A 23,949-nucleotide genomic window follows, 5' to 3' on the forward strand; every position below is an offset into this window, starting at 1 on the left:
ATATTATTGTACTTCAGGGCACTTCCTCATTCAATCCTATTTTTATTTTCATTTTACCATTATATTGCGGGGCAACCCAAAGTTGAATGAACCTCTCCTCTGTCTGGGTGCCGGGGCCTAAATGTGTGACAGTGGCCTGTTCCAGTGGTGGGTGACGTGAAGCCTGATTCTCTGCTATGACATGAAGACTGATTCTGTGCTGACATAAAGCCAGATTCTCTGTTACGCGTCCTCTCTCCTCTGCCTGGGTGCCTGGGCCTAAATATGTGACAGTGGCCTGTTCCAGTGGTGGGTGACGTGAAGCCTGATTCTCTGCTATGACATGAAGACTGATTCTGTGCTGACATGAAGCCAGATTCTCTGTTACGGGACCTCTCTCCTCTGTCTGGGTGCCGGGGCCTAAGTATGTGACAGTGGCCTGTTCCAGTGGTAGGTGACGTGAAGCCTGATTCTCTGCTATGACATGAAGACTGATTCTCTGCTGACATGAAGCCTGAATCTCTGTTATGGGACCTCTCTCCTCTGCCTGGGTGCCTGGGCCTAAATATGTGACAGTGGCCTGTTCCAGTGGTGGGTGACGTGAAGCCTGATTCTCTGCTATGACATGAAGACTGATTCTGTGCTGACATGAAGCCAGATTCTCTGTTATGGGACCTCTCTCCTCTGTCTGGGTGCCGGGGCCTAAGTATGTGACAGTAGCCTGTTCCAGTGATGGGTGACGTGAAGCCTGATTCTCTGCTATGACATGAAGACTGATTCTCTGCTGACATGAAGCCTGAATCTCTGTTATGGGACCTCTCTCCTCTGTCTGGGTGCCTGGGCCTAAATATGTGACAGTGGCCTGTTCCAGTGGTGGGTGACGTGAAGCCTGATTCTCTGCTATGACATGAAGACTGATTCTGTGCTGACATGAAGCCAGATTCTCTGTTACGGGACCTCTCTCCTCTGTCTGGGTGCCGGGGCCTAAATATGTGACAGTGGCCTGTTCCAGTGGTGGGTGACGTGAAGCCTGATTCTCTGCTATGACATGAAGACTGATTCTGTGCTGACATGAAGCCAGATTCTCTGTTACGGGACCTCTCTCCTCTGTCTGGGTGCCAGGGCCTAAATGTGTGACAGTGGCCTGTTCCTGTGGTGGGTGACGTGAAGCCTGATTCTCTGCTATGACATGAAGACTGATTCTGTGCTGACATGAAGCCAGATTCTCTGTTACGGGACCTCTCTCCTCTGTCTGGGTGCCTGGGCCTAAATATGTGACAGTGGCCTGTTCCAGTGGTGGGTGACGTGAAGCCTGATTCTCTGCTATGACATGAAGACTGATTCTCTGCTGACATGAAGCCTGAATCTCTGTTATGGGACCTCTCTCCTCTGCCTGGGTGCCTGGGCCTAAATATGTGACAGTGGCCTGTTCCAGTGGTGGGTGACGTGAAGCCTGATTCTCTGCTATGACATGAAGACTGATTCTCTGCTGACATGAAGCCTGAATCTCTGTTATGGACCTCTCTCCTCTGCCTGGGTGCCTGGGCCTAAATATGTGACAGTGGCCTGTTCCAGTGGTGGGTGACGTGAAGCCTGATTCTCTGCTATGACATGCAGACTGATTCTCTGCTGACATGAAGCCAGATTCTCTGTTACGGGACCTCTCTCCTCTGTCTGGGTGCCTGGGCCTAAATATCTGACAGTGGCCTGTTCCAGTGGTGGGTGACGTGAAGCCTGATTCTCTGCTATGACATGAAGACTGATTCTCTGCTGACATGAAGCCTGAATCTCTGTTACGGGACCTCTCTCCTCTGCCTGGGTGCCTGGGCCTAAATATGTGACAGTGGCCTGTTCCAGTGGTGGGTGACGTGAAGCCTGATTCTCTGCTATGACATGCAGACTGATTCTCTGCTGACATGAAGCCAGATTCTCTGTTACGGGACCTCTCTCCTCTGCCTGGGTGCCTGGGCCTAAATATCTGACAATGACTGTTCCAGTGTTGGGTGATGTAAAGCCTGATTCTCTGCTATGACATGCAGACTGATTCTCTGCTGACATGAAGCCAGATTCTCTGTTACGGGACCTCTCTCCTCTGCCTGGGTGCCGGGGCCTAAATATATGACAATGGACTGTTACAGTGGTGGGTGACGTGAAGCCAGATTCTCTGCTATGGCATGAAGACTGATTCTCTGCTGACGTGAAGCCAGATTCTCTGCTATGGGACCTCTCTCCAATTGATATTGGTTTATTTTTATATATTTTATTATTATTTTTATTAATTTCCCTATCCACATTTGTTTGCAGGGGATTTACCTACATGTTGCTGCCTTTTGCAGCCCTCTAGCTCTTTCCTGGGCTGTTTTACAGCCTTTTTAGTGCCGAAAAGTTCGGGTCCCCATTGACTTCAATGGGGTTCAGGACGAAGTTCGGGTCGGGTTCGGATCCCGAACCCGAACATTTCCGGGAAGTTCGGCCGAACTTCTCGAACCCGAACATCCAGGTGTTCGCTCAACTCTAATCATAATGTAGACTGAACTTTAAATAATCTTTGCCCTGGTTCAAAAACTTTCCAAAAGTTGATATGTTCGCTGTCCCTCCTTGCCACACCATCAACATGTCATCTATATAATGTCCATACCATTTAATACATTGAAAGAAAGGATTTATTTCTGTAAATAGAAAATGTTTTTCCCACCATGACATGAAAATATTGGCTATGGGTGGTGAGAATTTGTCTCCCATACAAACTCCAGAGATCTGGAGATAAAAACTTTAAGCAAAAAATCAATTGCCATACATAAAAAATCCTGGAGTTCCACTGTATAGTTTCTATAGATAACCAAAAAACATCGTACAGCCTCAATAGCAAGGTGACGGGGAATATTAGTATACAGCAATACCACATCAGCAGTTATTCAAATGTATCCCTCCTTTCACATGAAATCCTCAAAAGACTGTAAAACCATACATGTATCCTTTAAAAAACCTGGCACATGCGGTACCAAAGGCTGCAGGAGGGAATCCACCCACTCAGATAACCTCTCTGAGTATGACCCGATACCAGCAACAATCGGTCTCCCGCCTTTATGGACTAGTTTCTTTTTGATTGAAAATGCCCAGGAAAAGACCTTTTTGTAGGATCTCCCTCAGTTCCTGCTGATAGAGGGGGAGCGGGTTACTTTTTAATGGTAAATAGACTGCACTGTCACCCAACATGTTTAGAATCTGTGTCCTGTAAACACTATCCAGCAAGACCACCGCTCCCCCCTTATCCGCCTCCTTGATGGTTAAATCATGGAGATCCATTAAATACTTGAGTGCACTGCATTCCTCTTTCGTTATATTATTTTTTTACAAATCTATATTTGATGCTGTCATTTAGTGAACACAAATTTTTCTCCACTAATTCCTGGAAACGATCAAGAGCCTGGAATCTGGAATTAATGGGATAAAAATCCTTCAGTACTGCACTGTTGCTCCTGGTTACTACTCGGCCTGCTGACTACGTCTGTACCTTTTGGTACCTCTTGGTCCACCTGGACCAGCTACTTTGTGTGTCAATCCTTCTCAAGATGTAGCAACCTGGTATTCCTCTCGGGAAAGCCTATCCCCACCATCAGGGGTACTGTGAAGAACGAGGAGTTCACTTAGAAAAAGCCTTTAGAGGAGGTAGGACGTGTGGCACAGTGGGTTCGTGACAAGGGTAAACTTATCCCTGTGTATATATATATATATATATATATATATATATATGCATATTAACTATTCAGCTGTCTAGTGACTTTCCCCTTAGAGCTGTAAGCAAGCACCAATTAGCTGTGTAAACACTACTTGGTACTATGGCTTATTCTATTTTTATACTACAGCTGCTTTGATGGCTGGCACTATTACCAAATTTATTTTCTATTATAGGTAACTAGGAGATTTATTCCAACAATGGCCACGCTCATTCTGTAGACAAAAACAGCCTAAACCCAGCTCCCTCCTCCTAAACTTCCTGGCTCACATGCAGTAGTATCAGAGAGGGGGAGAAGACATGACTGCAGCCTGAGAGAAGAATACACTGGTTTTCATTGCTCTGCAATTGTAATACTGGATAAAATTAGTGCAATAAAAAAAAAAGATTATGGTCCCTATTGTTGAGTGGTTTTTTTTTTGTGTGTGCTTTTTTTTTTTTTTATTGCCCCTTTAGCCTCTCACCAGGAATTTCACCATTATATCAGGTGAAATGCCTTGTAGGGTTAGGTCAGCTGAAGGTAATGAAACCTGTCACTTAGCAATCTGTTTCTTCATTCTGGAGAAAAGTGCATGTAATTCAAATTCAAATGAGTAGTCAAGTCCACCGAAGACGAGCCCAAGCCACTCCGTGCACATTTGCTTCTCCTGTTTCCTCTGACAGTCCCTCCCTCTCCATCTCAATTGACAGGGCCAGGTGCCTGCATAATCATCCTGCATGGCCCTGTCAATCAAAAAGAAAAGGAAGGGCAGAGGAAGCAAGAAGGACAAGGGTGCAAACTGCTCATTTGCATATGTATTAAAAGTACTTTTTCTCTAGAATGAAGCTAAATGAAAGGTAAGGGTACTTTCACACTAGCGTTTTTCTTTTCCAGTGCTGAGTTCCGTCCTAGGGGCTTAAATCCGGAAAAGAACTGATCAGTTTTATCCCCATGCATTCTGAATGGAGAGCAATCCAATCAGGATGCATCCAGTTCAGTCTTTTTTACTGATCAGGCTTTTCAGAAAACCGTAGCATGTTGTATTTTTACCTCCGGCCAAAAATCCGGAACACTTTGACTGAACGCCGAATCTGGCATTTTTCCCATTGACTTGCATTAATGCCGGATCCGGCGCTGTGTGTTCCGTCAAACCGGATCCGGCTTTTGCATGTTAAACCTGAAAAATGTGAAAAAAAGTCCATAAATGGCGGATCTGTTTTTTCCAATGCATTTTTTCATTGTGATCAGAATCCTCATCCGGATTCAAATGTAATCTGGTTTCACGCGTTTTTCTGGATCCGGCGGGCAGTTCCGTCGACGGAACTGCCTGCTGGATTCAAACAACACTAGTGTGAAAGTACCCTAAGGCATTGTGCCTGGTTTAACAGTGAATTTACTGGTGACTCCCTTTAAGGTTCTATCTTTTTTTTTTTTTTATGAACAGCGCAAAGCTCATGGTGAATAATTTTTTTCACTTTTATAGTAAATAATTTAATATAAAAATTTGATTGAAAGTGTTTTTCTATTTACAGGCTGCACGCAAGTACTGCCCACACCATGTTGGACACTACCTAGGTATGGATGTGCATGATACTCCTGATGTGTCCCGATCTATGCCTCTCCGGCCAGGCATGGTGGTGACTATAGAACCAGGTAAAAAGAAGTTATTTAGAATAAATAAAGGACCGCCTTGTTTGATCTGATTTTGTTTTACAGTCTGTCATGCTTTTAAAGTTTATCTCACTTGGTAACTGTTTGATAAAAGAATGAAAATATTGATATATCATTAAAGAGGTTATACAGGGTAGCCCATGAAAAAGTAGCTCGCCTCCAGCGATAGCATGACAAAATGAACGAGCAAGTGGATTTTATTTTATTTTTAATTACCCACAAGTCACAAAAGATGCTGAAAGTGGTCCCCGTTCACGTCTATGCATCTTTGGGCAAGTCGGATTATGTTGACTGATAAAACTTGCAGCTCTTTGAGGTCATCCAGGGAATGTGGATTGTTAGCGGACACTTTTTGTTTTATATTTCTCCAGACATAAAAATTGCATGTGGACAGGTCTGGAGAACATGGTGGCAGTAATCCCTTGCTCACAGTTTGCTCCTCCCTAAACAGTTCATGTGTCAGTGAGTTCTGTGAGGTGTGGCATATTTCCCCATCAAAAAGCAGGACATTTTTTCTTCTGCAGCATCACTGTTGAAAAGGATGTGGATTTAAAGCTCTCCCATTTATCCTCAATGTTATGTGACAGTAGCTGCTCCCAGTCTATGCCCTGAAATGCTGCATTCAGAGAAATTGGCCTTTTTAAAATTCAGTGTTTTTGCTCTCCCAGCCAGAGTTTGCGATTTATAGTTCAAGGGGAATATAAATATATTGTTGTCATTACCTAGTGTTTCCTGAATAGTAACATTTCCAACAAGCTCTCCATTATTAGAAATTACTATATCCAACAAAGCATCATCCCTCGTGTCATCATCTACAAACTGGCCCATAAAGTGGTCCTGCAGCAAGTTGAGAAATCTTCTCTCCTTGAGGCAGAACCATGACCCCAGTCAATATCTGAGAAGTTAAAATTTCCCATTATGACCACTGAACCAGCCTGTGCAGCCCGCTCTATTTGGTTATACATCTGAACTTCTTTCTCCTCTGTGATATTATGGGGGTCTATAGATTACACCAAGTATTATTTTTTCACAGTTTATTTCCCTTTGTAGTTTCACCCATAAGGTTTCAACGTCCTCACCTACAACTGCCTCTTTTACACTTACCTTGATATCACTCCTCACATAGGGACACACGCTACACCCTTTTCTATTGGCCCTGTCTGTCCTAAAGAGTGTAAAACCCTGAATATTAACAGACCAGTTGTAGAAGTTGGGGATTAAGTGGGTGAGTACATATTACATCACAATTCTTGATTTCGGGAATCTTTTTAACCCCTTAGTGACCAGCCTGTTTTTGTCCTTTTTTTTTCCTTTTTTCATTGTTGCGTTCTAAGAGCTAGAACTTTTTATTTTTCTGTCTATATAGCTGTATGAGGGCTTGTTTTTTGCGGGAAAAGTTGTAGTTTTTAATAATGCCATTTTGGGGTACACTTTGATTAACTTTTATTTCTGGGAGGGAGATGGGAAAAATAGCAATTCTTCCACTGCGTTTTTACGTTATAAATTTTGCAGCAGTCATTCTTTGGTATAAATAAGATAATATCAGTGATACCAAATACATATAATTTTTTTTTACGTTTTACAACTTTTTTTGCAATAGGAAAAAAAATGTTTTGCATTGCTTCCCAAGACCCATAACTTTTTTCTTTTTCTTTTTAAAGGGACACTGACAGGCCCAAAAAGCATATTTAGGTATATGACAGTACAGGTCTTATAAAGTGTATTAGAATCATCTAAGTATCCCCCCTGTCCACCTTATAAATACAGTAAAATGAAGTTTTATAACCTGCTTGAATCGTCTTCAATCTGCCCAAGGGGCGGCGTTTCATCTCAACTTGCGCCCAGCCAGCCTCGCCCCAACTGCCGTTTGAAGCGCCTAAAGCAGAGGCTGCATCGGACTCTGAGAATCAGACTGTGCGCAGGCGCGATGCGATCCCGGCCAGTGAGGGTGCCGGGCGCATGCGCTGAAGATGAGCCGGAGGCCGATGCCCATAGGATTGTATTGGGCATGCGCCGGATCTTGCGTCGGGGACACTAGTAGCCGCCCAGCGAAGTGAATATTGATGAGCTGGGCGGCGCTTCAAACGGCAGTTGGGACAAGGCTGGCTGGGCGCAAGTGGAGATGAAACGCCGCCCCTTGGGCAGATTGAAGACGATTCAAGCAGGTTATAAAACTTCATTTTACTGTATTTATAAGGTGGACAGGGGGGATACTTAGATGATTCTTATACACTTTATAAGACCTGTACTGTCATATATATACCTAAATATGCTTTTTGGGCCTGTCAGTGTCCCTTTAAGGAGTTGTGTGAGGGCTTGATCTTTGCGGGACAATTTTTATTTTTCATTGGTATCATTTTGGAGTAAATTACACTTTTTGATCGCTTGTTATTACGTTTTTTCGTGGCAACTAAGAATAAATTAGACCTCCGCTGGACCCCCGCCGGTCAGCTGTTTGAGAAGGCAGTAGTGCCACAGCCTTGTCTCTGTTTCCTGCAGGACAAGTGACATCACAACTAGTATCACTGGACTGGGCGAGGCTAAGCCCCGTTCACTTCAATGGGGCTTAGCCGCTCCCAGGCCAGTGATACTAGTCGTGATGTCACTGAGCATGTGGGAATGTCGTGGTGCTACTACCAGCGCCACTGCCTTCTCAAACAGCTGATCGACAGGGGTCTCGGGTGTTGGACCCCCACCAATCAGATGCTGATGGTATATCCAGAGCAGTGTTTGTCAACTCCATGTCGCGGAACCATGAACCAGACGTACAACAAGGGATAAGTGAAAATAAGAAGGCTTTATTGAAAATAAAGCTGTAAAGCAAAAGTCCAAACGGATGGCGAAACCGAAGCAGAGTCTTTGCGAAGCCAGAGGTCAGGAACCAGAAGGGTAGTCAGACGAAGCCAGGATCAGGAACCAGCAGGGTAGTCGGACGAAACCAGGATCAGGAACCAGCAGGGTAGTCGGACGAAACCAGGATCAGGAACCAGAAGCAGCAGCAGTCTAGAAGCATGTGAACACAGGAGGACCAAGCAAGGAACTGAAGCCACAGACCTCCTATATATATGAGCTAGGCATCCAGCTCCTCCCAGTGGGAAGGAGGAGCCGCAGGGTGGGAGGCTACAAGAAACCCAGAAACCAAGATGGCCGCCAGCACATGTCAAACGAAGGAGAACAGCAAGAAGGTAAGACCATGACAGTACCTCCCCCTCAAGGGCCCCTCCTCCGCGGAGTGAAGAACGGTTTCTGAGGGAAGCGTGCGTGGAAGGCTCGGAGCAAGGCAGGAGCATGGACATCTGCGGAGGGAACCCAGGAACGCTCCTCTGGACCATAACCACGCCAATGGACCAAAAACTGCACCCGACCGCGGACCAGGCGTGAGTCCAGGATATTGCTCACCTCATACTCCTCACGATTACCCACTTGGACCGGACGAGGCCGAGGAACCGAGGAAGTGAAACGATTACACACCAGTGGCTTCAACAGGGAGACATGAAACACGTTGGAGATCCGCATGCCAGGAGGAAGCGCAAGGGCATAGGCTACCGGGTTTACCCTGCGAAGCACTCGGAAGGGACCAACAAAGCGAGGCGCCAGCTTGGGAGTGGGCACTCGAAGGTTGAGGTTGCGGGTGGACAACCATACACGGTCTCCGACCTGGTAGGAAGGAGCAGGCGCTTGTCTGCGATCAGCCTGGAGTCTCTGGCGCTGCGCAGAGACCTCAAGGGACTTTTGGATCAGTACCCAAGAAGCACGTAGGACGGAAAGGTGATGCTCCACAGCCGGAATATCCTGGGGAGAGAATACCTCCGGTAACACGGCAGGTTGGAACCCATAATTGGCCATGAAGGGAGACGTCCCAGAGGAAGAGTTCACCGCCGTGTTCCTGGCAAACTCAGCCCAAGGCAGGAGGTCAACCTAATTGTCTTGGTGATCGGAGACATAGCAACGAAGGAATTGCTCCAAGGCCTGATTGGATCGTTCTGCGGCCCCATTGGACTGAGGGTGGTAGGCCAAGGAGAAGGAGAGATGAATCCCCAACTGGGAGCAAAAGGCGCGCCAGAACCTGGACACAAACTGACTCCCCCGATCCGACACAATCTCCTTGGGCAAACCGTGCAACCGGAAGACCTCCCTGGCAAAAATCGTGGCCAACTCTTGTGCAGAGGGTAACTTCTTGAGAGGAACACAGTGGCACATTTTGGAAAACCGATCCACAATCATGAGAATGACCGTATGGCCTCGGGATGCAGGGAGGTCCACAATGAAATCCATCCCCAGGTGTGACCATGGGCGCTCCCCGGTGGCTATGGGTTGCAGAAGGCCCAACGGAAGGTGCCGAGGGGACTTACTCTGGGCACAAACGGAGCATGCCGCTACATATGCGGCGATGTCGGAACGTAGGGAAGGCCACCAGAACAGACGTGAAACAGCCCAGGACAGCTGATTCTTTCCAGGATGCCCCGCGGTCTTGGAGTTATGGTAGGTTCGCAACAACCGAGTGCGCAACTCCTCAGGCACAAAACATCTGCCGTTGGGTCTCCCAGAGGGAGCACCAGATTGAGCCGCCAAAATCTGCTCACCCAGGGGAGAGGTCAGGCTGGTGCGAATGGCGGCCAAGATCTGATTCGGAGGTATGACCGAAGTCGGAATCGACTCCTCCCTGGACAGCTCGGAGTACTGCCGTGATAAGGCATCCGCCCTGATGTTCTTGGAACCGGGTAGGTAGGAGACCACGTAATTAAAACGTGACAAGAACAGAGCCCATCTGGCCTGACGTGGTGTCAATCTCTTGGCCTCAGAAAGGTAGGTCAGATTCTTGTGGTCCGTCAGGATGAGGACCGGAACCACCGAACCCTCGAGCAAGTGCCTCCATTCTTTAAGGGCCTGCACGATGGCCAATAACTCCCTGTCACCAATCTGATAGTTGCACTCCGCGGAAGACAGTTTCCGGGAGTAAAACCCACATGGAAGCAGAGGACCCTCTGGTGTTCTACGCTGAGACAGAAGGGCGCCTACTCCCGTCTCAGACGCGTCCACCTCGAGGACAAAGGGCAACCCAGGGTTGGGATGCGACAGAATCGGAGCCGACACAAAGGCGGACTTTAGAGCCTCAAAAGCTCGGATGGCCTCGAGCGGCCAGACCTGGGAATTACTGCCCTTCCTGGTCAGATCCGTGAGAGGCTTGGCTAGCATGGAAAAGTCCCTGATGAACTTCCGATAATAATTGGCGAAGCCCAAAAAGCGCTGCAGGGAACGAAGACCACTGGGCTGGGGCCACTGTAAGACAGCCGAAACCTTCTCAGGATCCATGGAGAACCCCTCAGCGGAAATGATGTAACCTAAGAAGGTTACCTGGGATCGGTGAAATTCGCATTTCTCAAGCTTACCGAACAGCCTGTTCTCTCGTAACCGTTGCAACACTCGTCTGACATCCAGAATGTGGGCCTCCATGGATTCAGAATATACCAAGATGTCATCCAAATAGACCACCACACACTGCTGCAACAGGTCACGGAAAACATCGTTGATGAATTCCTGAAAGACTGCGGGCGCATTGCACAACCCAAAGGGCATAACCAAGGATTCATAATGACCGGTCCTGGTGTTAAACGCGGTCTTCCACTCATCGCCCGCCTTGATCCTTACCAGGTTATATGCCGCCCTCAGGTCGAGTTTGGTAAAGACCGTGGCCCCTTTAAGGCGATCGAACAGCTCGGAAATCAAGGGTATCGGGTAAGCGTTCTTGATCGTGATGCGATTGAGACCCCTGTAATCGATGCAAGGCCTCAACTCACCGCCCTTCTTTTTCACAAAGAAAAATCCAGCCCCTGCTGGGACGAGGATTTGCGAATGTGTCCGCGTGAAAGCGCCTCCCTCACGTACTCCTCCATGGCCTCATTCTCCGCTACCGACAGTGGATAGACTTTGCCACGAGGAGGAACGGCACCAGATTGTAACTCTATGGCACAATCGTATGGGCGGTGCGGAGGTAGGGCAACCGCGCGCACCTTATCGAATACATCCCGGTACTCCTCGTATTCAGGAGGCAACAGAGAGTCCAAGGAAGTACACAGCAACTTGACAGACCCATGGATGCAACTAGCCCCACACTGCGGTGACCACGAGAGGATCTCGGCCGATCTCCAATCGAAAGTCGGATTATGCTTCCGGAGCCAGGGGTACCCCAAGACCACCGAGTAGTGTGGAGACGAAATAACCTGGAGGCAGACCGACTCTCTGTGAACGGCACCAATGGCTATCCCCACTGGAAGGGGTCTGCCGTCTATCGCCTCAAGAGCCAGTGGGGAACCTCGAGCCTGCAGAGGAATGGAATTGGCGGCAGCGAACACATTATCAATGAACAAACCACCGGCACCAGAGTCCACCAACGCCTGGGTCGTCACCGAGCCCCCGACCCAGGAGAGGACAACAGTGATCAGTGGTTTGTCAACACGGGAAACCAGGGACGAGGAGACTCCACCCAAGATCTGCCCCCGACAGGATCTCAGGTGCGAGCGTTTCCCGGACGGTTCGGACATGCCAACCGAAAATGCCCACCGAGACCACAGTACATGCATCGGCCCTCGCGTCTCCGGAGTACCCTCTCCCCCTCGGACAGGCGAGCAAACCCCAGCTGCATGGGTTCACCCCCAGACAAGTCATCCCCAGGAGGCGTGGGAGGAGAGGGAGGCACGGGTGGGACAACAAACGTAGGCGCCAATCTGTTAGAAAACCTCCGCAGGCTCTCCTTAAAGGAAGGTCTCTCCCTGAGTCTGGTGTCAATCAAAATCAGGAAAGAAATAAGAGACTCGAGCTCCACTGGTAGGTCCTTAGCTGCAACCTCATCCTTCAAGGCATCCGAGAGACCATGAGAGAAAGCAGCGACCAGAGCCTCATTATTCCAGCCCACCTCTGCTGCCAGGGTACGAAACTCAATGGCGTATTCAGCTACGGATCGTGAACCCTGTCTGATGGACATAAGGAGCTTCGCAGCAGAGGCAGCACGAGCCGGCACATCGAATACCTTCCGAAGAGAAGCAACAAAACCGGAAAACTCGGCAACCACCGGATTGTTGTTCTCCCATAAAGGGCTGGCCCAGGCCAAGGCCTTGTCCGAGAGCAGCGAGATCAAGAAGCCCACCTTTGATCTCTCAGTGGGAAAGGCATGTGGCAGCAACTCGAAATAAATGCCCACCTGGTTAAGGAAACCTCGGCACTGAGTTGGCTCTCCCCCAAAGCGCTGTGGAAGAGGGGCAGAACCGGTCATACCCCGAAACACCGCAGGTGCAACAACAGGTGTCGGGGTAGACTCTGGCGCAACAACCGGAGCGGCAGTAGGAGCGGGCCCAGGAGCGACAACCGACCCATCGGCAACGGGAGCGAAATGAGCCGTGCGTTCAAGCAGGGTTTGCAACGCCACAGCGAACCGACCCAACAGGTGATCCTGCTGATCAAGTCTGGCAACCAGCGTGGGTAGCGAGGATGGCCCTGTACCGTCAGAATTCATGGCTTGGTCCTAATGTCGCGGAACCATGAACCAGACGTACAACAAGGGATAAGTGAAAATAAGAAGGCTTTATTGAAAATAAAGCTGTAAAGCAAAAGTCCAAACGGATGGCGAAACCGAAGCAGAGTCTTTGCGAAGCCAGAGGTCAGGAACCAGAAGGGTAGTCAGACGAAGCCAGGATCAGGAACCAGCAGGGTAGTCAGACGAAGCCAGGATCAGGAACCAGCAGGGTAGTCGGACGAAACCAGGATCAGGAACCAGCAGGGTAGTCGGACGAAACCAGGATCAGGAACCAGAAGCAGCAGCAGTCTAGAAGCATGTGAACACAGGAGGACCAAGCAAGGAACTGAAGCCACAGACCTCCTATATATATGAGCTAGGCATCCAGCTCCTCCCAGTGGGAAGGAGGAGCCGCAGGGTGGGAGGCTACAAGAAACCCAGAAACCAAGATGGCCGCCAGCACATGTCAAACGAAGGAGAACAGCAAGAAGGTAAGACCATGACACTCCGGTCCTCAGGGCCCAACTACTGGTCATGATTTGAGAATATCCCATAGAATTTACCTTTGGTAAATCCCGATGTATTGACACTAATTGCATGATTTTCCTAGTCTATGACGTAAAGTCATGATTTTATGAAAGACACGAAGGCTCCTTTCGTAATCTCTCTTTACTGACAACCACAGCAGCAAAGAAAACTGTTCTGAGATTAACATATATTTATAGCAACAGGCCCTCCCCTCTAGAGCCCCTATATAGTGTCCATGAACCAGGAAAACCTCCTCTTTCTTTGCGGATGCCACACAGGACTCTGCTTGAACACGGAAACTCCAACCGAACTGAAGAAGGAAAACTCTGAGTATCACACTGGAATTGAAAACGGAAAACCGCCGGGAGGTTTTTCAGAACTAGGAAAGATCGGCTACTCATCCTGTGAAAACATAAAGTACATGAAGAGGATGTTATAGTCCTACTGGGGTCAAAGACTCTACCGAGTCAATAAGGAAGTATACACATATCACGAATAGTAGCAATAGATAACAGTAATAACCATGGCAACTATACAAAAGGGAGGGAGCCCAGAAAGAGTGGTGGGCAATACTCGCCTCCGTGTCTTTCATAAAATCATGACTTTACATCATAGACTAGGAAAATCATGCAATTTTATTTCAAGACATGGAGGCTCCTATTGCAGGTTCAAAGCTGATAATGATCGATGAAAAAGCGTGTAGTGGCAGACGAAAGTAGAACTCCCTAAAAGTGGAAAACCTGGACCAATCCGCTATTTTCAAACGGGCACCCGAAACAACCATAGAAGTGGAAGATGCACCTCGAGTAGAGTGGGCTGTAAAAACAGACGTATCCACCCCCGCCAAAGTCATGACCCACTTAACCCAACGTGCTAACGTAGTGCTCGTGACCGGAGCCGACGAAAAGAGAGGAATAATTGGGGAGAGTCCCTCGAACGATACTGAAGAGTTCTTGTCTCATATTCCTGCAGGCAAGCAACTGGGCAAAGCGCCAGAACAGCAGGGAAACTCGGGTAAGTGACAGAGCGAATCTGAGTCTTGGTCCGGCGAGAAAAGGATCTAGCGTCATAATCTAGCGCCCGGATGTCCGACACTCTCTTACAAGAGATGAGGCAGAACAAGGTAACAAGCTTGGCTGACAACTGACGCAGAGGGAGATCAGAATTAGTAAGCCATGAGGAGAACAGAGATAGAACGGACGAGACGTCCCATGTAGAGGAAAAACAAGGTCTAGGTGGCCAGGACAACCGAGAACCCTTAAGCAGGCGAGAAACAAAGGGATGTTGGCCTGCTGGACGCCCCTCGAATCCCTGGTGAAGAGAAGAAATGGCGGATCTGAAGAGGTTAATGGTTCGGTAAGCCTTACCGTCCTCGAATAAGGATTTCAAAAAGTGTAAGATCTCCGCTACAGGCGCTGAAACAGGATCCAAACCCCGAGCCAGGCACCAGCTAGCCCAAGATCTCCAGGCTGCTCTATAGGCCCGTCTAGTGCCGGGAGCCCATGCGTCCTCCAGAAGTCGTCTAGTTGCCTCCGAAAATTCTCCGCCGACTCCGGAGGACCACCCGAGATCCTACAAGCTAACAGACGAAGGTAGCCCTCCAGGAGAAGCGGGTGCAGAAGCCCCCCTGGACCCCGATGCTTTTATTGTCCTGATGAAGAGGGCTCTGCCCCCTTGAAACGCGTTGACAAAAGAATAAATAGCTACTTTCCTTTTTTACAATATTTTATGAGAACTTGCCTCCTGTTTTCAGCGCTGTAAAAAAGGTTCAGAAAAACCACTACTTTTTTTCCCATGGACACCGGAGGAGAGATGGACCCCCTGGTAGAAGCAAGGGCGGAAGGACCAGTAGTTCCAAAAGAAAAGGGAACCAAGACTGGGAGCTCCAAAAGGGAACTATCAGGACCAGCTCGGCTAGCTGATGACGGACTTGATTCAGGACCCGAGGAAGCATCGAGAAGGGGGGAAAAGCATAAAGCAAAGGACCGTGCCAGTCCTGGAGAAAAGCGTTGACCACCTCTGCGTCCCGGTCTGGACGCCAACTGAAAAACCGGGGAAGCTGTGTATTCAGGTGGGAAGCAAAGAGGTCGATAGAGAAGGAACCCCAGAGCGACGAGATGGTGGAGAATACCTGCTCGTCCAATCTCCAGTCGCTGCCATCCTTGAGATAGCAAGAGCTCCAATCCGCCTGGGTGTTCTGCAGACCCGGAAGATACTCCGCGATCACCATAATGTCCTGAGACAGACAGAAAGACCAAAACTCCTTGGCCAAATGTGAAAGCATGGCTGAGTGAGTACCCCCTATGGAGTTCACATAACGGACAGCAGAGACGTTGTCCATACGTACCCTGTTGCAAGCTCTGGCAATGCCCTTCGTAAAACTGCAAATGGCAAATGAGCCTGCAAAAAGCTCCAGCGCATTGATGTGGAGAGAGGACTCCTGATCCGACCAACGGCCTCCGGTGGACACCCCCTCGCAGTGCGCTCCCCAGCCGTGTAGGCTGGCGTCCGAATCCACTGTGAAATCCGGTCGAGGGCCGCAGATAGCCTTCCCGTTCCATGCCGCAAGATTGTGGATCCACCAACTTAGCTCATCTCTGGTCTCCGAATCCAAAGAGATCAGGTCCGCGTAAGAGGCCCCCGCGTGGAGATGGGCGGTCTTCAGGCGTTGTAGAGCTCGGTAATGGAGCGGAGCCGGGAACACTGCTTGTATGGAGGAAGAAAGAAGACCGATGATTTGGGCCAGGTGCCAAAGGGAAAACCGGGGCATGGTCAGTGTCCTGCATAATTCCTTCCGTACCGCACGAATCTTCATTGGTGGGAGACTGAGAGTCTCCGTCACGGAATCCACCGAGGAACTCCATGGTACGGGCCGGAATCAGGACTGACTTCTCCTGATTGATGAGAAAACCTAGGCGGGACAGTAGAGACATGGTCGAGTCCAGATGCTGGAGAAGGATAGCAGGGTCCTGTGCTAGCAGGAGGATGTCGTCCAGATAGATGATCAACCGAACTCCTCGGCTGCGGAGCCAAGCCATCGCCGGACGCATCAGTTTGGTGAAGCACCACGGGGCTGAAGAAAGGCCGAAGGGTAGGCAAGTAAAACGCCAAATCTCCCCTTTCCATTGGAAGCGAAGGAGGTCTCTGGAGGACTCCGCTACAGGAACAGTGAGGTACGCATCCCTGAGGTCGAGTTTCACCATCCAGTCTCCCCGAAGTAGGAGGTCTCTGAGGAGGTGGATGCCCTCCATCTTGAAATGACGATAGCGGACAAACCTGCTCAGAGGACGGAGATTGATGACAGGACGCAATTGACCACCCTTCTTCCAAACCAAAAAGATGTTGCTGAGAACACCCGCGTGTGTAACTGGAACACGTTCGATCGCCTCCTTCCTGCAGAGGTCCGAGAGTTCTCTGTTGATGCATCTTTGTGCGTCCACCGACAGGACCTGAGGAGGAGGAAAAGGTAATTGGAGTGGGGAACCCACTAACTCTACGTGGAACCCGAGGACCGTGAACAAGACCCAACGATCCGTGGTGATATCGGTCCAAGCATGAGAAAAATGTCAGAGTCTGCCCCGTACACAAACCTGAGAAAAAGGAAGAGGACTGACACTTACCAAATGATCGGCGTGAGCTAGAGTAACCTCTGTACCCTCTCCGGCTTGGAGCTCCACGGGAGGGGAAGAAATTCGCCGGTTGCCTGGCCTCTTGAAAGGCGGATCCCTGGACAAATGAGCGATGGGCGTAGGAGCCTCAACCCGAACCCCGGGTCTGGAATGTGGAGCGGCCGGACAGACGGCCCCTAGAACTGCCGGCCTGGTGGAGACCCTGCCCTGGAACACCCTCTTCATTGAGGATTTGGCCTTATCCAAGGCCGTGAAAGCGCCCACAAATCGGCTTAGATCCTTGATGAAAGAATCGCCAAATAAAAGGCCCTGTGCGTTCCGTCCAGCCTCAGAGAGCGCCAAATTAGCCAACTTGGTTTCTATTTTGAACAATATGGCCTTACGTCTCTCGATGGAGAGTGACGTGTTTACATTGCCGGTAATGCATATAGCGCATTCGATCCAACCTCCGGATCCACCAACTCATCCGCTGCTCTAGCGGTTTCGGATAATTCTAATATTTTTGCTAAGGGGCCGAAGACGTCCAGGAGCTTGTCCTGACACGCCTTGAGGGCTGATTCCAAGCCCCTGCGGGGATTCCAGACAGATTTTGATAAAAATTGGGCCATCTTGGGGTCAACAACCGGAGTCTCACAGACCTTGTTGGCTACAAGGGGCCTAGGGCATTCCGCCCTTAATTTATTATGCGCCTCTTTGCTGAGAGGGCAGCATACCCGAGCCTCTAGATATTGGGCCACATGGTCCATAGGGAGCCACTCGGCAGACCTGGGGTGGTGAAGGACGTCCGGCTCAAAGAGCGGCTCGCCCGATGGGTCCGTTAAAGGGATAGATGGGACCGACATGGCCTCAGAACCGGAGTTTCCTGCAGCGGTACCTGGAGGGATAGGGGTGGGACGATCAGGGGACATGCCTGACAGGTCAACCTCTGGAACCTCCAGGTCCTCAAACCTAGCCTCCTCCTCGGAGCCCTCCTCAGACTCAGTATCAGACACCGGCTGTGCTCTGGCACATTTCCAGTTCCGCACCTTTTCTGCTTGGCGTGGTAAGGCTCATTTGCGCGTAACAGGTGCGCCATCACGGGTGGCAAAAGACACACCAATCATTGGGTTTTTGGAGGCATGAGGGACCGGTATTGTTGCTGGTAGGGCTAGGGTCGGGTCCCTGGATGTGGAAGGTTGAGCTCCTAGGGCCTCTGAAATAGATTTAGAGAGGGTCTGGGACATGGATCCCATGGCCGCAAGAATGTCGTCCGAGACGGAGCGCTGAAAGGCCTCCGCTTGGGACATGTCTGGGAGGGACAAAGCTCCTCTACTCTCAGGGGGGGGGGGGGGGGGCAGGTGGGGAGAGTGGGTTCCCAAATCTGAGTCCTCAGCCTGAGGACTGGGAGATCTTTAAAGGTGGGACATGGTCTAGGGAACCGGAGAGTACTACAAAGGGCCTGGGCAAAAGGCAACCTGGGAACAGGGGGCGATAGGCAGGGTACAGTGGGAGAACAAGGGGTTAATATAGGGTGAGTTACCCTGACTAACCCGGACCGGAGCGCGCACGAGGGACCGCTGACTGCAATGAAACCAGGTCGGAAGCGGAAGGGGCGTGGCAAAAAGGAAAAGCGCAAAGCGCGCGAAAAGAAACTGTAGGAGGAGAAGAGAGCCGAATCTACAGCGAATGCGCCGGACAAGATGGTCTCGCGAGACCTCGGCCGCAATGAAGAACGGACAGACCGGAGACTACGGCGCAGTGACGGAGGGCCAGAAGGCAAGAGAAAAGATAGATGGCCGCCGATGGTAAGAACAAAGGGGTACAGGAAAAAAGGGGGCCACCTGACCACAAAATAGGAAAAAGGAAAGACCTGGGGGGAAAGAAAAAACCAAAAATCTCCAAATGCAGCCGATATGCAATAAGGGCATAAAAGCACAGACCACAATATAGGAGTACAGTGAGCCAGAAATGCAAAATCACTCCATGACACAGTAAAGTCAAACAGTAAGAGCTGGTTACTTATCTGTGGCAGCAGCAAAGAAAGAGGAGGTTTTCCTGGTTCATGGACACTATATAGGGGCTCTAGAGGGGAGGGCCTGTTGCTATGGAAATATGTTAATCTCAGAACAGTTTTCTTTGCTGCTGTGGTTGTCAGTAAAGAGAGATTACCCAACAGGAGCCTCCATGTCTTGAAATAAAATTATATCACCTGACCAATACTAAGGAAATCCCGAAAACATGACCAGCAGGTGGGCCCTAACGACTGGAGTTGAGGAACCCTGATCCAGAAGATAGATCATCAGTAAGAAAAAGCTACCTACAGAACTCCCTTTAACCGCCTCCGGACCGCCTAACGCAGGATCGCGTTCCGTAGGCGGCAGCCCTGCGCAGAGTCACGCATATATGCGTCATCTCGCGAGACGCAAGATTTCCTGTGAACGCGCCCACAGGATCGGAAGGTAAGCGAGTGGATCTCCAGCCTGCCAGCGGCGATTGTTCGCTGGCAGGCTGGAGATGCGATTTCTTTAACCCCTAACAGGTATATTAGACGCTGTTTTGATAACAGCGTTTAATATACCTGCTACCTGGTCCTCTGGTGGTCCCTTTTGTTTGGATCGACCACCAGAGGACACAGGTAGCTCAGTAATAAGTAGCACCAAGCACCACACTACACTACACCCCCCCTGTCACTTATTAACCCCTTATTAACCCCTGATCACCCCATATAGACTCCCTGATGACCCCCCTGTCATTGATCACCCCCCTGTCATTGATCACCCCCCTGTAAGGCTTCATTCAGACGTCCGTATGATTTTTACGAATCCACTGACACATGGATCGGATCCGCAAAACACATACGGACGTCTGAATGGAGCCTTACAGAGGGGTGATCAATGACGGGGGTGATCACCCCATATAGACTCCCTGATCACCCCCCTGTCATTGATCACCCCCTTGTAAGGCTGCATTCAGATGTCCGTATGTTTTTTACGGATCCACGGATACATGGATCGGATCCGCAAAACACATACAGACGTCTGAATGGAGCCTTACAGGGGGGTGATCACCCCATATAGACTCCCTGATCACCCCCCTGTCATTTATCACCCCCTTGTAAGGCTCCATTCAGACGTCCGTATGATTTTTACGGATCCACTGATACATGGATCGGATCCGCAAAACACATACAGACGTCTGAATGGAGCCTTACAGGGGGGTGATCAATGACAGGGGGTGATCACCCCATATAGACTCCCTGATCACCCCCCTGTCATTGATCACCCCCCTGTAAGGCTGCATTCAGATGTCCGTATGTTTTTTACGGATCCACGGATACATGGAATGGATCCGCAAAACACATACAGACGTCTGAATGGAGCCTTACAGGGGGGTGATCACCCCATATAGACTCCCTGATCACCCCCCTGTCATTGATCACCCCCCTGTAAGGCTGCATTCAGATGTCTGTATGTTTTTTTACGGATCCACGGATACATGGATCGGATCCGCAAAACACATACGGATATCTGAATGGAGCCTTATAGGGGGGTGATCAATGACAGGGGGGTGATCACCCCATATAGACTCCCAGATCACCCCCCTGTCAATGATCACCCCCCTGTCATTGATCACCCCCTTGTAAGGCTCCATTCAGACGTCCGTATGATTTTTACGGATCCACTGATACATGGATCGGATCCGCAAAACATATACGGACGTCTGAATGGAGCCTTACAGGGGGGTGATCAATGACAGGGGGGTGATCACCCCGTATAGACTCCCTGATCACCCCCCTGTCATTGATCACCCCCCTGTCATTGATCACCCCCCTGTAAGGCTGCATTCAGATGTCCGTATGTTTTTTACGGATCCACTGATACATGGATCGGATCCGCAAAACACATACAGACGTCTGAATGGAGCCTTATAGGGGGGTGATCAATGACAGGGGGGTGATCACCCCATATAAACTCCCTGATCACCCCCCCTGTCATTGATCACCCCCCTGTCATTGATCACCCCCCTGTCATTGATCACCCCCCTGTAAGGCTGCATTCAGATGTCCGTATGTTTTTTACGGATCCACTGATACATGGATCGGATCCGCAAAACACATACGGACATCTGAATGGACCCTTATAGGGGGGTGATCAATGACAGGGGGGTGATCACCCCATATAGACTCCCTGATCACCCCCCTGTCATTGATCACCCCCCTGTCATTGATCACCCACCTGTAAGGCTCCATTCAGACACTTTTTTGGCCCAAGTTAGCGGAATTATATATTTTTTTTTCTTACAAAGTCTCATATTCCACTAACTTGTGTCAAAAAATAAAATCTCACATGAACTCCCCATACCCCTCACGGAATCCAAATGCGTAAAATTTTTCAGACATTTATATTCCAGACTTCTCACGCTTTAGGGCCCCTAGAATGCCAGGGCAGTATAAATACCACACATGTGACCCCATTTCGGAAAGAAGACACCCCAAGGTATTCGCTGAGGGGCATATTGAGTCCATGAAAGATTGAAATTTTTGTCCCAAGTTAGCGGAAAGGGAGACTTTGTGAGAAAAAAAAAAATCAATTTCCGCTAACTTGTGCCAAAAATTTTTTTCTAAAAAATGGCCGGTGAAATCCGAAAGGTGTTCTTTGGAATGTGGGCCCCTTTGCCCACCTAGGATGCAAAAAAGTGTCACACATGTGGTATCTCCGTACTCAGGAGAAGTTGGGCAATGTGTTTTGGGGTGTCATTTTACATATACCCATGCTGCGTGAGAGAAATATCTTGGCAAAAGACAACTTTTCCCATTTTTTTATACAAAGTTGGCATTTGACCAAGATATTTCTCTCACCCAGCATGGGTATATGTAAAATGACACCCCAAAACACATTGCCCAACTTCTCCTGAGTACGGAGATACCACATGTGTGACACTTTTTTGCATCCTAGGTGGGCAAAGGGGCCCACATTCCAAAGAGCACCTTTCGGATTTCACCGGCCATTTTTTACAGATTTTGATTTCAAACTACTTACCACACATTAGGGCCCCTAGAATGCCAGGGCAGTATAACTACCCCACAAGTGACCCCATTTTGGAAAGAATACACCCCAAGGTATGCGCTGATGGGCATAGTGAGTTCATAGAAGTTTTTATTTTTTGTCACAAGTTAGTGGAATATGAGACTTTGTAAGAAAAAATTAAATAAAAAATAAATCATTTTCCGCTAACTTGTGACAAAAAAATAAAAAGTTCTATGAACTCACTATGCCCTTCAGCGAATACCTTAGGGTGTCTACTTTCCGAAATGGGGTCATTTGTGGGGTGTTTGTACTGTCTGGCCATTGTAGAACCTCAGGCAACATGACAGGTGCTCAGAAAGTCAGAGCTGGTTCAAAAAGCGGAAATTCACATTTTTGTACCATAGTTTGTAAACGCTATAACTTTTACCCAAACCATTTTTTTTTTACCCAAACATTTTTTTTTTATCAAAGACATGTAGAACAATACATTTAGAGAAAAATTTATATATGGATGTCGTTTTTTTTGGCAAAATTTTACAACTGAAAGTGAAAAATGTCATTTTTTTGCAAAAAAATCGTTAAATTTCGATTAATAACAAAAAAAGTAAAAATGTCAGCAGCAATGAAATACCACCAAATGAAAGCTCTATTAGTGAGAAGAAAAGGAGGTAAAATTCATTTGGGTGGTAAGTTGCATGACCGAGCAATAAACGGTGAAAGTAGTGTAGGTCAGAAGTGTAAAAAGTGGCCTGGTCTTTCAGGGTGTTTAAGCTAGGGGGGCTGAGGTGGTTAAAGGGCTAGCATGGTGTGCTGTATTTCTGTTCTGCCTGTGTGCTGACCTCTGCTTGTTTACTGTACTCTGACCCTCCGCTGCCGACCTCCATATTGACCATACTCTGCCCTGACCTCGGACCGTTTACTGAGGTCAGCCTGTCCCTGACCTCGGTTTTGCCTGACCTTTTGGTGCCCTGCAGCGGTGTCTATCCACTGTGGGTCAACGGTAATCACACAAAGAGTACTCCAAGAGGTAGCAGCCTGGTGGCTCCCCTGCAAATAAAGTCCAGATCCCAGTATAGGAGTTAAAGGATGAATACCAGGGAACTGCCAGAATAATGCCATTAGGATTACTCCTAAGTCAAATCTGTTGCCATAACTATACAGATTTCGATGCCATAAAAAAGTATTGCGATACTCCATACCATTCGATACCATGCGGAAAAAAATAAACCAAAAAAGCCACTTGCATTCCGCATTTTAAAAAATTGCGAATCGTGCAGTTTTTTTTTTTTTTTCTGTTCAGGCGTTCACCACATAGATTTTTTTTAATATTTTAATAGTTTGGACTTTTCGGACGTGGCAATATGTGATATGTTTATTTATTCATTGTTTATATATTTTATATGTGAAATTGGGAAAGGGGGTGATTTATACTTAATATTTTTTTATTTTTTTTTACACTTTTTATTTAATAATCTTCTAATCCCTTGTCCTATTCACCCTGATAGAGCTCTATAAGTGTGAATAGGACCTCACACACTCCCTGCTGCCCTGTGCTCTGTAACCTGTGCGTGCGCACTTAGGGGTAGGTAGATTTTCCAGCACAAAATGTTCCATCAGATCTCCCTACCCCTGAGTGCGCCCACGCGGTGTACGGTTTTGCGCATGCGCATGAAGTCCTTCTCCCGCGGCGCTGCAATGATTTTTTGCTAATCCAGAGCCGCACACACCCTCCTCCAGCTGATTCCAGTGCGGCCGCGTCAATTCCGGTATAGTGTTTTTGCAAGGTATAGAAATCTGGCAGAACACCGGCACCTGCCTCCTGTATTATGTGTTGAAGACTACCTTATATGGGTCCAGACTTTAAGTAGCAGGCTACACAGAGCGGCGCCCAGAGATGTCCCAGCACTTAC

The 23,949-nt window shown here is 48.7% G+C and overlaps 1 protein-coding gene across 2 annotated transcripts in view; it reads left to right on the top strand.

Moving 5' to 3' along the window:
* Positions 1 to 23,949, top strand: part of XPNPEP3 (X-prolyl aminopeptidase 3) — a 720,273-nt gene that overhangs the window by 643,939 nt on the left and 52,385 nt on the right. For both annotated transcript variants that reach the window (XM_040406553.1, XM_040406552.1), the window contains one exon: positions 5,228 to 5,348. In XM_040406553.1, coding sequence (XP_040262487.1) covers positions 5,228 to 5,348 — 121 coding nt within the window. The remainder of the gene's footprint in view (positions 1 to 5,227; positions 5,349 to 23,949) is intronic.

The sequence above is a fragment of the Bufo bufo genome, chromosome 9, assembly GCF_905171765.1.
Source record: "Bufo bufo chromosome 9, aBufBuf1.1, whole genome shotgun sequence".
NCBI classification, from domain to species: domain Eukaryota; kingdom Metazoa; phylum Chordata; class Amphibia; order Anura; family Bufonidae; genus Bufo; species Bufo bufo.